The sequence below is a fragment of the Ovis aries genome, chromosome 3 (genome assembly GCF_016772045.2).
Source record: "Ovis aries strain OAR_USU_Benz2616 breed Rambouillet chromosome 3, ARS-UI_Ramb_v3.0, whole genome shotgun sequence".
NCBI lineage: Eukaryota > Metazoa > Chordata > Mammalia > Artiodactyla > Bovidae > Ovis > Ovis aries.
This window is the reverse complement of record NC_056056.1, coordinates 197,119,052-197,133,925: the sequence shown is the minus strand read 5'-3', so window position 1 is coordinate 197,133,925 and position 14,874 is coordinate 197,119,052. Positions and strand designations below refer to the sequence as shown.

Here is a 14,874-nt window from a genome sequence, read left to right as displayed (position 1 = left end):
TTAACAAATTGAAAGACAAACCATATGATCATCTCAATAGATGCAGAAAAAGCCTTTGACAAAATTCAGCATGTATTTATGATTAAAACTTTTAAAAAATGGGCATAGAAGGAACCTACCTCAACATAGTGAAGGCCATATATGATAAGCCTAAAGCAAACGTTATGTCTTTCCTTTTCCCTAAGTCCCTTCAATAGCTCAGTTGGTAGAGCGGAGGATTGTAGTTGACATTCTAACTGAGAGACATCCTTAGGTCACTGGTTCAACTCCGGCTCAAAGGAGACATATCCACTTTTGGACTTACCTTGTGGCTCAGCTGGTAAAGATTCCATCTGCAATGTGGGAGACCTGGGTTTGATTCCTGGGTTGGGAAGATCCCCTGGAGAAGGGAAAGGCTACCCACTCCAGTATTCTGGCCTGGAGGGTTGCACAGAGACAGACATGACTGAAGTGACTTAGCAGCAGCAGCAGCAAACATTATTCTCATTGGTGAAAAACTGAAAGCATTTCCCCTAAGATCAAGAACAAGACAAGGGTGTCCACTTTCACCGCTGTTATTCAACATATTTCTGGAAGTCCCAGCTACAGCAATCAGAGAAGAAAAAGAAATAAATGGAATCCAGATCAGAAAAGAAGTAAAGCTCTCACCGTTTGCAGATGACATGATGCTATACATAGAAAACCCTAAGGGTAGTATCAGAAAATTACTAGAGCTAATCAGTGAATTTAGCAAAGTTGCAAGATACAAAGCCAATACACAGAAATCACTTGCATTTCTATATACTAACAATGAAAAATCAGAAAGAGCAATTAAGGAACCAATCCCATTCACCATTGCAACAGAGAGAATTAAAAATCTAGGAATAAACTTACTTAAGGAGAAGAAAGAACTGCACACAGAAAATTATAAGACACTAATGAAAGAAATCAAAGATGACATAAACAGATGGAGAGACATTCCATTTTCCTGGGTAGGAAGAATCATATTCTTTCACAACCATATTGTGAAAATGACTATACTACTAAATGCAATCTACAGATTAAATGCAATCTCTATCAAATTACCAATGCATTTTTTTACAAAACTAGAACAAAAAATTTTACAATTCATATGGAAACACAAAAGACCCTGAATAGCCAAAGTAGTCTTGAGAAAGAAGAATGCAGCTGGAGGAATCAACCTTCTTGACCTCAGGTTATACTACAAAGCTACAGTCAACAAGACAGTATGGTACTGGCACAAAAACAGAAAGGTAGACCATTGGAACAAGATAGAAAGCCCAGAAATAAACCCATGCATCTATGGGTACCTTATTTTTTACAAAGGAGGCAAAAATATACAATGGGGCAAAGACAGCATCTTCAGTAAATGGTGCTGGGAAAACTGGACAGCTACATATAAAGAATGAAATTAGAACACTTCCTAAGACCATACACAAAGGTAAACTCAAAATGGGTTAAAGACATAAATGTAAGACCAGAAACTATAAAACCCTTAGAGAAAAACATAGGCTGAACACTCGATGACACAAATCAAAGCAAGATCCTCTATGACCCACCTCCTAGATAACGGAAATAAAAACAAAAGCAAACAAGTGGGACCTGATTAAATTTAAAAGCTTTTGCACAGCAAAGGAAACTATAAGCAGGATGAAAAGAAAACCCTCAGAATGGGAGAAAATAATAGCAAATGAAACAGCTGGCAAAGGATTAATTTCTAAAATATACAAGCAGCTCATACAATTCAATACCAGAAAAACAAACAACCCAATCAAAATGTGGGGAAAAGACCTAAACAGACATTTCACCAAAGATGACATACAGATGGCTAACAAACACGATCAACAAATGAGTGATGCTCAACATCACTCATTATTGCTGCTGCTGCTGCTGCTGCTGCTAAGTCACTTCAGCCATGTCCGACTCTGTGCAACTCCATAGACGGCAGCCCACCAGGCTCCCCCATCCCTGGGATTCTCCAGGCAAGAACACTGGAGTAGGTTGCCATTTCCCTCTCCAAGGCATCACTCATTATTAGAGAAATGCAAATCAAAACTACAATGACATATCACCTCACACCGATCAGAATGGCCATCATCAAAAAGTCTACAAACAATAAATGCTAGAGAGGGTGTGGAGAAAAAGGAACACTCTTACACTGTTTGTGGGAACGTATATTGATATAGCCACTATGGAAGATGGTATGGAGATTCCTTAAAAAGCTAGGGAAAAAAACACCATATGACTCAGCAATCCTACTCCTAGGCATATACCCTAAGGAAACCAAACTTGAAAAAGACACATGTATCCCATTATTCATTGCAGCACTATTTACAATAGATAGAACATGGAAGCAACCTAGACGAATGGATAAAGTTGTGGTATATAGACACAATGGGATATTACTCAGCCATAAGAAAGAACAAATTTGAGTCAGTTCTGATGAGGTGGATGAACCTAGAACCTGTTATATAGAGTGAAGTGAGTCTGAGAGAGAAAGATAAATACTGTATTCTAACACATATATATGGAATCTAGAAAAATGGTACTGAAGAATTTATTTACAGGGCAACAATGGAGAAACAGACATAGAGAATAGCCTTATGGATGTGGAGAGAGGGGAGGAGAGGGTAAGATATACGGATAGAGTGACATGGAAACTTACATTACCATGTGTAAAATAGATAGCCAACAGGAGTTCAGTATGGCTCAGGAAACTCAAACAGGGGCTCTGTATCAAACTAGAGGGGTGGGATGGGGAGGGAAATGGGAGGGAGTTTTTAAAGGGAGGGAATATATGTATACCAATGGCTGACTCATTTTGAGGTTTTACAGAAAACAGCAAAATTCTGTAAAGCAATCATCTTTCAATAAAAAATTAATTTTAAAAATAAATAAAGGAAAATAATAGAATGGGAAAGACTAGAGATCTCAAGGGATACCAAGGGAACATTTCATGCAAAAATGGGCACAATATAGGACAGAAATGGTATGGACCTAACAGAAGCAGAAGATATTAAGAAGAAGTGGCAAAACTACACAGAACAAAAAGGATCATCATGACCCAGATAGCCACGATGTTGTGATCACTCACCTAGAGCCAGGCATTCTGGAATGTGAAGTCAAGTGGGCCTTAGGAAGCATCACTATGAACAAAGCTAATGGAGATGATAGAATTCCACTTGAGCTATTTCAAATCCTAAAAGATGATGCTATGAAAGTGTTGCACTCAGTATGTCAGCAAATTTGGAAAACTCAGCAATGGCCCCAGGACTGGAAAAGGTCAGTTTTCATTCCAATCCCAAAGAAAGGCAATGCCAAAGAATGCTCAAACTACAACACAATTGCACTCATCTCACAGGCTAGTAAAGTAATGCTCAAAATTCTCCAAATCACTCTTCAACAGTACACCATGAACTTCCACATGTTCAAGCTGGTTTTAGAAAAGGCAGAGGAACCAGAGATCAAATTGCCAACATCCACAGGATCATTGAAAAAGCAAGAGAGTTCCAGAAAAACATATACTTCTGCTTTATTGACTACGTCAAAGCCTTTGTGTGGATCACAACAAACTGTAGAAAATTCTTCAAGAGATCGAAATACCAGACCACCTGACCTGCCTCCTGAGAAATCTGCATGCAGGTCAAGAAGCAACACTTAGAACTGGACATGGAGGAACAGACTGTTTACAAATCGGGAAAAGAATACATCAAGGCTATATATTTTCAAAGCCGTATATTTTCACCCCACTTATTTAACTTATATGCAGAGTACATCATGCGGAATGTCAGGCTGGATGAAGCACAAGTTGGAATCAAGATTCGTGGGAGAAACATCAGTAACCTCAGATATGCAGATGACATCACGCTTATGGCAGAAAGTGAAGAACTAAAGAGCCTCTTGATGAAAGTGAAAGAGGAGAGTGAAAAAGTTGGCTTAGAACTCAACATTCAGAAAACTAAGATCATGACATCCAGTCCCATCACTTCATGGCAAATAAATGAGAAACAATAGAAACACTGAGAGACTTTACTTTTGGGGCTCCAAAATCACTGCAGATGGTGACTGCAACCATGAAATTGAAAGACGCTTACTCCTTGGAAGAAAAGTTACGACCAACCTAGAAACGATATTAAAAAGCAGAGACATTACTTTGCCAACAAAAGTCCGTTTTGTCAAAGCTATGGTTTTTCCAGTAGTCATGTATGGATGTGAGAGTTGGACTATAAAGAAAGCTGAGCACCGAAGAATCGATGCTTTGGAACTGTGGTGTTGGGGAAGACTCTTGAGAGTCCCTTGGACTGCAAGCAGATCCAACCAGTCCATCCTAAAGGAGATCAGTCCTGGGTGTTCATTGGAAGGACTGATGTTGAAGCTGAAACTCCAATACTCTGGCCACCTGATGGGAAGAATTGACTCATTGGAAAAGACCCTGATACTGGGAAAGATTGAGGGCAGGAGAAGAAGGGAACTAGAGAGGCTGAGATGGTTGGATGGCATCACTTACTCAATAGACATGAGTCTGAGTAAACTCCAGGAATTGGTGATGGACAGGGAGGCCTCGCATGCTATAGTCCATGGGGTCGCAAAGAATAGGACACAACTGAGTGACTGAACTGAACTGATGTGTGTGTGTGTGTGTGTGTGTGTGTGTCTGTGTGTGTGTCTGTGTGTGTCTGTGTGTATGTATTCAGGCTTCCAAGTTGGCTGAGGACTAACGAATTTGCCTGGCAAGCAGGAGACACAGGTTTGATCCCTGGGTCAGGTAGATTATCTACAGAAAGAAATCCTCCAGTATTCCTGCCTCAAAAAGCCCATGAACAAAGGAGCCTGGAGGGCTACAGACCATGGGGTCACAAAGAGTTGGACATGACTCAGAAACTAAACAACAACAACATACATATTGTTGTTGAACCTCCCTCCCACCTCCACATCCTACCCTCTATGTTGTCACAGAGCACCATGCTGAGCTCTCTGTCATAAACTTCCCACTAGCTTTCTATTTTGCATGTGGTAGTAAATATATCAGTGCTGCTCTTTCCTTTTGTTTCACCCTCTTCCTCCTGCACTGTGTCCACAAGTCCGTTCTCAACAACTACGTCTCCATTCCTGCCCTGCCAAAAGGTTCATCAGTACCATTTTTCTAGATTCCATCAGTTCAGTTCAGTCACTCAGTCGTGTGAGGCTGTACAGCTCCATAGACTGCAGCACGCCAGGCCCTCTGTCCATCACCAACTCCTGAAGTTTGCTCAAACTCATGTCCGTTGAGTCAGTGATGCCATCCAACCATCTCATCCTCTGTCGTCCCCTTCTCCTCCTGCCTTCAATCTTTCCCATCATCAGGGTCATTTCAAATGAATCAGTTCTGTACATCAGGTGGGCAAAGTATTGGAGTTTCAGCTTCAACTTCAGTCCTTCCAATGAATATTCAGGACTGATTTCCTTTAGGATGGATTGGCTGGATTGGCTAGATTCCATATATGTGTGTTAATACAAAATATTTGTTTTTCTTTATGGCTTACTTCACACTGTGCGTGCACGCTAAGTCGCTCCAATCATGTCTGACTCTGCAACCCTATGGATTGTAGCCTGCCAGGCTCCTCTGTCCAAGGGATTCTCCAGGCAAGAATACTGGAGTGGGTTGCCATGCCCTCCCGCAGGGGATCTTCCCAACCCAGGGATCAAACCCACATCTCTTATGTCTCCTGCACTGGCAGGCATGTTCTTTACCACTAGAGCCACCTGGGAAGCCCACTTCCCTCTGTATCAGAGCCCAAATTTGTATTCAAGTCTTTCTTAACTCTGTATCCATGTTTCCTTAAAATATGCTGTTGGGCAGAAAGAATGAAAAGGAAATATACTTTTTAAAATAGCAATTTCATCTTTTAGATATTAACCAACCAGCAAAAGCACAATACCTACATCCTACTTAGTTTATTTAAACCCCCTCCACACCATCACTGCTCAGTGAGGAAAAAATGTCCTTGAAGATTTACAACCTGATCAAAAGCCAGCTTTTTAGTTTACAAATGAAAGCTTTGGTTGGTAGACTAAAGTCTTTTTTTTAATAAATATGTTTCTTTGTTTCAAAGTGTAAAAATTATTCATATGTGTTATATTTGCTCATATAACAGATTCTGCTGGGGCCATGATTTCAAACTGTTCTTTTTGCTTTATTTTGCTCACCATATTTCTCTTGCTTTTGTCCTGTAGGCATGTTCATATTTCACATCTAATGCTTTGCCATTGAAGATTACGTTCATTAATGCCAATCCAATGGGCAAAAACATCAGTGTCATTTTTAAGGTACAGTAGCTCTCCTGAAACATCACATTGATCCCATAGATAGGACTATTGATTTATTACTCAGAAAAATAAATTAGTATAGCTCTATTCCTCTGGCAACAGCACAGAAGATCCCAGTTATTTTTGATTTCGCATTTTCACAGAATTATAGTACATGCCCTACCATGATTGGCAATAAATCCAACATTACTGGCTCAAAGCCAATGAATCTTCAGTGCAAAACTCTGGGAGGTATGTTTCAAGAAATGAAATATTATCACTTTTGAGTAGTACAGAAAGCAGAATTGTGGTAAGTTTCTAGGGGAGGGAGAGTCTTCTTTTGGCCTCCATATTAAATTTGAATCAAAATCAGCTGCAACTCAAATGATATGATTTAACATAAAATTCTTCTTAGTGAGTACTTGCTTATTTTAGTAGTTTGGGTTGTTATCTTCTTTTAAAATGAAACATAAATATGGGCCATATCAGTCTTTATCATGAATCCCATGGGAGAGTAGAGTAAAAAGTTACATACAGTTCAATAGGAATAAAGGAAACATTTGCCAGGCATTCGATTAATATGTTAAATGACTCAGCCAAACCAGAAAACAAGGTCTCAGAGTGGAATTTGTATTCAATTCTGACTAGTTTAAGGATCACACTTATTAGTACACCCATATTTTTGCTGTGATCTGTGTAACCTCAAGCATTAAGAGTTCCCCCAGCACTGCATTTTTGGTGAAGGAAAAAGAACCACACAAAATCTCATCGTGGCACAGTCTTCTGCATATAATTTAGAAAGCATTTTCAAAACTGAGCCTCTTAATAGTTAACAGCATAGAACTGTCCTTCCCCTTTGGACATTTTCCATTTCCTTCACCTATGCTAGAAAAACTCCTTTATGATTTCTTGTTATCAAAGGCCATTTATTCTGAAAACTTTGTAACTGCCTTCAAAGTAAGAAAAGCCAATGAGCCAAAGTCTGATGAATCATATATGTGCTATTTATACTCCCAGTCAAGAAGCTCCAGGTAATCTAACTGTGTATCAGTGTATAAACTTGTAGCACATCAAATATGTTTCCCTTTGAAAGAGATGTCACTTGGCTGAGTTTGAAATTTGGATGAACGTTTGTCTAGCCTCTCTTCACCAGACTTTGAGGTTGAGAGGGTGCACATGGATAGTCAATTGAAAGATTGTTATCAGGGAGCAACATTCCAAGACGCTTCTAATTTGATGGCTGAAGCTTCTATAAGCATTTAAAAGAAAGCTCTTATTTTCTTTGATCTTCTATCAGAAACACAGGGTACTCTTAGTGCTAACAGAACAACTGAAACCACCCTAAGTCAGGCTGGAAAGTTATTCAGTGAAGGAAATGACATATACTGTTGTTGAAAACTTTCAATGGAATTCAAGGAAAAACTCAGAGTCTATAATTTTGTTTCTAACAGGCTGGAGATGATCTCCGTCAGGATATGCTTGTTCTGCAGATTATTCAAGTGATGGACAATATTTGGCTGCAGGAGGGCCTGGATATGCAAATGATAATTTATAGATGTCTATCCACGGGAAAAGGCCAAGGTCAGTATAGATTAGAAAGCTGACTTCATTACTTGTCTTATTGGTAATATGCCCTCAGACTTTCTACAACTTTCATTTTAGATGACAAATTTTAAAATCCAAAGAACGAAACATAGTCATTCTTCTTCTTCTTTCTTTTCTTTCTTCTTTTACAAAGTATTAGTTTCAAAAACAATAAGCCAAGATGATTTAATATCATCAAGTGACTGGCTATATGGACTGTAGCCTGCCAGGCTTCTCTGTCCATGGGATTCTCCAGGCAAGGATATTGGAGTGGGTTGCCATTGTCTCCTCCTCCAGAAGATCTTCCTAACCCAGAGATCAAACTTGCATCTCTTATGTCTTCTGCTTTGGCAAGTGAGTTCTTTACCACTAGCACCACCTGGAAAGCCCCAAACATAGTCATTCGTCTTTAAAAAAATAAATAAATAATTAGTTTCAAAAACAATAAACAAAGATGATTTATATAAAGTATAATGTCCTTTCAAATATTAATCAGGACTCTGACAACTCAAATGTTAACTGTAATATTCTTTTGAGTGTCTTTAAGGATTATTTATGTTAATAATTCATATTTTTTCTCATTTTCAAGCTGATAATAGAAAGGTCTGCTTATTCATAAAAAATTATAGTTGTTTCCAATTAAGATAAAATTTACAAAGTTGCAAACACTTAAAGGAGTTCTGAAAATTCTTAATAAGTTATAAACATGCATTTAGTTTCTGAAAGACTTTTGAGTACAGTGTGATATCAACAGTCAAAGATGATCTATATGCAAACTTTGAACTTACTTCAGCATTTTTTATAAAGCTAAGACATTAATATGGAAATATAATTACATATGTACACATTTTCAATGAAAATAAAATGTTGAGGATCCACACAAATAAGCAGACATCAGAAGTAAAAATTGTACTTAATTACAATCATGCTAAATTGAAGAAATAATTTCTAAGGTATCATAATTTTTTTACATGTGGCCATTGCCACTTTAAATTTCATTAAATTAATTGGTATGAAATATAGAAGATATGGGCGTCCCAGGTGATACTATTGCTAAGGAATCTGCTGCCAATAGAGCAGACACAAGAGACCCAAATTCAATCCGTGGGTTGGCAAGATCCCCTGGAGAAGGAAATGGCAACCCACTCCAGTATTCTTGCCTGGAAAACTCATGGAAAGAGGAGCCTGGCAGGGCTACAGTCCATGGGGTTGCAAAGAGTCAGATAAAACTGAGCACTTGTCAGCAGCAGCATAGAACGTATATCTGCATAAATGAAGGAAAAAATAATCATAAAATTGGAAAAGGGATTATGTTGTTGTTGTTGTTGTTGTTTTTTTAATTCAGACAGAACTACAATTTAAACCCATCATCTTAAAAGAAAAACTGTTACTGCCTCCAGGCACCCTCTAGTTCCTGGGGGTCCCATCACTAGGCTCAGTCCCCCAGCCAACTGAGATTCAAGATTTTAGAAGCTAAACATGGAAGCATCGCCTAGTTAACTTGCAACTAGATAGTTCAGGGTTACTGTTACAAGTCAAACTACCCAATTATTTTGATTCTGATAATAGGGCCCTTGTTTCCATGCCAAGTGAACCACTCCTGAACTTCTAACGTTCTAAATCCTGAAAGTCTTTTATTACTGCTACTCAGAGATACTTTTCCTTCAGTTTTATTCTCCTGTTTCTCACATAAATAACCTAATTCTTTCATATCTTAATATGTTGAAAGGGTAAGAATGAGCCAAGGCTCAGATGAGCCAAGCTGAGCTTCTTGATGTCACATGGATTACTTCTTATTCAGAAATTTAACACAGCAATAATCTCAGTGTAATTTTTCAATTCCATCTCTTTGTTACTCTGTTTACAATCATAGGAAGGTAATGGAGACTAAAACTTTTAACATTCATAAAATAATTCAACAAAAATAGCACTCAGTTCAGTTCAGATCAGTTCAGTAGCTCAGTGCTATTTTTGCTGAGTGTCCGACTCTTTGCGACCCCGTGAATCGCAGCACACCAGGCCTCCCTGTCCATCACCAACTCCCAAAGTTCACTCAAACTCATGTCCATCGAGTCGGTGATGCCATCCAGCCATCTCATCCTCTGTCATCCCCTTTTCCTCCTGCCCCTAATCCCTCCCAGCATCAGAGTCTTTTCCAATGAGTCAACTCTTCACATGAGGTAGCCAAAGTACTGGAGTTTCAGCTTTAGCATCATTCCTTCCAAAGAAATCCCAGGGCTGATCTCCTTCAGAATGGACTGGTTGGATCTCCTTGCAGTCCAAGGGACTCTCAAGAGTCTTCTCCAACACCACAGTGCAATAGCATCAATTCTTCAGCACTCAGATTTCTTCACAGTCCAACTCTCACATCCATACATGACCACTGAAAAAACCATAGCCTTAACTAGACGGACCTTTGTTGGCAAAATAATGTCTCTGCTTTTCAATATGCTCTCTAGGTTGGTCATAACTTTTCTTCCAAGGAGGAAGCATCTTTTAATTTCACGGCTGCAGTCACCATCTGCAGTGATTTTGGAGCCCAAAAAAATTAAAGTCTGACACTGTTTCCACTATTTCCCATCTATTTCCCATGAAATGATGCGACCAGATTCCATGATCTTCATTTTCTGAATTTTGAGTTTTAAGCCAACTTTTTTGCTCTCCTCTTTCACTTTCATCAAGAGGCTTTTTAGTTCCTCTTCACTTTCTGCCATAAGGGTGGTGTCATCTGCATATCTGAGGTTATTGATATTTCTCCTGGCAATCTTGATTCCAGCTTGTGTTTCTTCCAGTCCAGTGTTTCTCGTGATGTATAAGTTAAAAATAACTCTAGACTTGCCCAAAGTTACAGATATAATTAGGCAAACAATTTATTCTTTCCCACTATTTACCAACAAATTCTTTAGTTGTAAGATTATAATGGAAAAATACTTCTTCCACGGAAATGGCCACCATTAAAGCAAATGTCGTTTTTTAGGCATTTAGGTTCCATTTTTTAATCAGGTTCCAAGGGTTATTGAATATCTACTGTTCTCAAGAAATGTCACAAAGTAAAATGCATGTGTGCTAAGTCCCTAGTATCCAATGCTTTGTGACACTATGGACTGTAACCTGCCAGGCTCCTCTGTCCATGGCATTCTCCAAGCAAGAATACTGGAGTAGGTTGCCATCCCCTTCTCCGGGGGATCTTCCTGACACAGGGATCAAACCCATGTCTCCTGCATTGCAGTTGGATTCTTTACTGCTGAACCACTGGGGACACCTGTCACAAAGTAAGATAGGGGATACTAAAATGACCTAAACAGGGCCGTTGGTCTTAAGCAGAGTATACTCCAGGCCACAAGTTAATATAACTTTATCAACATTATTGATAATTCTCATGACTACTTGGGATATGGTGTTGTAGGAACTTTGGGAGAGATTATCAGAGCAGATAAAATTTCTTTAAGATTTATTTCATTGTTCTAAATTTGCTCCAGATTTGATGGGATAAAAATTACTTAGGAAAATGGAGCAGTTACATCTAGGATCCGGCCAGGTTACTAAATCAAGCTCTCCACTGGGCAGGGGTGGGGGGGGGGAAATGGAAGGTGGAGAGGCTCAGTCTCAATCATTACAAAAGGCTGCTCTGGTGTTTCTCAGGCACCTTTTTTTAAAATATAAATTTATTTATTTTAATTGGAGGTTAATTACTTTACAATATTGCATTGGTTTTGCCATACATCAACATGAATCCACCACAGGTATACACATGTTCCCCATCCTGAACGCCCCCTTCTTCCTCCCTCCCCGTACAGATGTATAGAACAGTCTCAGGCACCTTTTTTTGAAAACCACTACCTTGTATGATGGGGGCTTCCCTGGTGGCTCAGTGGTAAAGAACCCATCTACCAATGCAGGAGACGTGAGTTCAATCCCTAAGTCAGAAAGATCCCTTGGAGAAGGAAATGGAAACCCACTCCAGTATTATTGCCTGAGAAATCCCATGGACAGAGGAACCTGGCAGGCTACAGTCCATAGGGTTGCAAAGAGTCAGACACGATTTAATGACTAAGCACGCATGCACACCTTGTATGATACCATCTTAAAAAGTTTTCTCCATAAGAACCTTGCTACTTAAAGTGTGACCTATGGACCAGCAACATGACATCACCTGCAAACTTGTTAGAAATTCAGAATCTCAGGCACCACTTCCACCCTACTGAACCATAACCTACATTTTGATAAGATCCTCAGGCAATGCATATGAGCATTAAATTTTGAGAAATGCTGCATATAGAACTATGGGATTGGAGCCACACATGTTACCCAATGTACACAGAATTATGCTAGAAGTGTTTAAAAGGTGTATAATACACAGTAGCTTAAAATGTATAAAAATGTAAATTATGGTTTGAATTAATGGGCAGAATTTAGCCACCATGATTGTTATAAATGAGGTACAAAGTTTTCTAGGTAGTCAGCAATGAAAGACTTATGATAAATGACTTGGGATTTAGCAGTGATTAATTCCCTGAAGACAAATGAGGTCTGACGCATAACTGACTTTGCTACAGTACCATATCTAAGAGGTGCACTAATCTACGTCCTAGTCTAGGGTGTGGTCAGATGCACAGGGCCTTCCCTGGTGGCTCAGTGGTAAAAAATCGCCTGCCAATGCAGGAGATGCGGGTTTGATTCCTAGGTCAAGAAGACCCCCTGGAGAAGGAAATGGTAACCCACTCTAGTATTCTTGCCTGGGAAATCCCATGGACAGAGTTGCCTGGTGGGCTATAGTCCATGGGGTCACAAAGAGTCAGACATGACTCAGTGACTGAACAACAACAAATGCGAGGTGGCAATGAAGCACCACGGAACCAGGTGCCATGGTTTTCGGTTAGAGAGTGTTAAACGGAGAGAATTAAGGAAAGTTTCAGGCTGGAATAAAGGAATTATATTACTGTTTCCAAAGTAATTATATTACTATCAATGTTAAGTTTCACAGTCACTATCTCTATAAGCAAGGGAATACCTGCTCAAGAGCCAAATACTGTCAGGCAGGAAGGGAGAAATTATACTAAAGATACTACCAGGATTTATCTCTGGGGTGTTACATTTCCTTCTTTTTTGTTTTCAACAAATTGATTTTAATATGTTACTTTTTGCAGCATTCTATTCCCACTTTCCATGTTTTAAGTTTCTCTCTGATCCAGCAATGTAGATGCCTAATGGCCACCCCTGGGCTGGGCTACTGAATATTACAAGATTAAGGCTGCCAAAAAAAAGAGAGAGAGAGAGAGAGAGAGAGAGAGAGAGGGGGAGGGAGATGAAGGCTACAACCAGCTGCCACTGGCCAAATCCAACACAGATAAGGGTTCTGCCTACCATTACTATGATCTACTCATTTGTTGTTTAATTTGAATATTTTTAAGGTAGACATGAAACAGTCAATTTTTAAAACTTAACTGTCTCTCTTTTCATATAGTTACATTTATGTCCCTGATCTCTTTGGGCGTTCATGTTTGCAACTTTTGCAACTGTCAAAGATTGTGGAAATCAGAAATTCTCAACTCTAATTTCTTTCAATAACTTTATTTACAGAACTGTAGATTACAGGTTGTTTGGGGGGCATTATTCCTAGGAGAATTTTAAATACTGGGTTTAAATTGCTGTTCTGTACAGAATCAAAATGGGAAGGTTTGAAAATATTTACATTCCAATAGCCTTAGGAACACAGTGAAAAGAAGTCTTGATGGTTAGTGGGTCAAAGGTCCTATTGAAGTTCAATCAATGTATGTTCCTTTAAAAAATTATCATAGCTACCCTTTAATATTGACTGAGAAGGAAAGCGTAGCTGGCTCTGTACATATTTACTGCAGAGTTACTCTGTTCACTCCTAGAAGTGAAACTGGTAAGTGAAGCTTTTATTAACCTGAACATTGATTTTATAGTATATTTGAAATATTTGTCATGTAGATTATATTTGATTCACTTATATCATAAATGTGCTTGTTATGCAAGTATAAATGTCTTCCTTTAAACTCTAAATGCATGTACAAGCCATACATTAATTAATTCACTACTCTGTTGACTCAGTGAGGTTTCTGGGAGACCATCTACTATTGTTTTAATGGAACATCTAAGCGTCTAGTAGAAATAGATGTTTCTGATACATCTGACCAAATACAAGTAGCCTCATCACTCCCCAGGATTTAGGAAAATTTAGAAGGAATACCATCTAGGTAAGACTCCTTCAGAAAAGAAAATTTGAAAAAAGAAAAAAAGTGGGGTGAGGGGGTAATCCAAGTCATGCTAGCAACTGTTGTTGTCGTTACCTAGATCAAGATGTGTTTCCTAAATATCCTTCATCCTGCAAAAAAGAGCTGTTTCCATAATCTCTTTCTTATCAACCAGGGTTGGTGCAGATGGTGCCTGATGCTGTAACCCTAGCAAAAATCCATCGCCATTTTGGACCGATAGGACCCCTGAAAGAAAATACAATCAAAAAATGGTTCAGTCAACACAACCCTTTAAAGGCGGATTATGAAAAGGTTTGTCCTTCTGTAGCTAATTTTAAATGATGTACTTAAATAAGGATATACACTAGCTCATTAGATATTCTGATTTATGAAAAAATAAATTGAGTTCTCTTGATTTCTTGAGTTCTCTTGAGTTCTAATTCACTCAGACATCAGCCTAGTAATAACAGTTTAAATGGTATATTGTTGTCGTTGTTCAATCATTAAGTCATGTCTGACCCTTTTTGACCCTACGGACTGCCATATGCTAGACTTCCCTGTCCTTCACTGTCTCCTGGAATTTGCTCAAATTCATGTCCATTGAATTGGTGATGCTATCTAACCATCTCATCCTTTGCCACACCCTTCTCCTGCCTTCAATCTTTCCCAGCACCAGGGTCTTTTCCAATGAGGCAGCTCTTCGCATTAGGTGGCCAAAGATTTGGACCTTCAGCTTCAGCATCAGTCCTACCAGTGAATATTCAGGGTTGATTTCCTTTAGGATTGA

General features: G+C 39.0%; 1 protein-coding gene across 18 annotated transcripts in view; it reads left to right on the top strand.

Annotated features, from left to right (window-relative positions):
* Positions 1–14,874, top strand: part of PIK3C2G (phosphatidylinositol-4-phosphate 3-kinase catalytic subunit type 2 gamma) — a 668,476-nt gene that overhangs the window by 478,470 nt on the left and 175,132 nt on the right. For all 18 annotated transcript variants that reach the window (XM_060413352.1, XM_060413355.1, XM_060413356.1 and 15 more), the window contains 3 exons: positions 6,214–6,306; positions 7,737–7,866; positions 14,263–14,399. In XM_060413352.1, the coding sequence (XP_060269335.1) occupies positions 6,214–6,306; positions 7,737–7,866; positions 14,263–14,399 (360 nt within the window). The remainder of the gene's footprint in view (positions 1–6,213; positions 6,307–7,736; positions 7,867–14,262; positions 14,400–14,874) is intronic.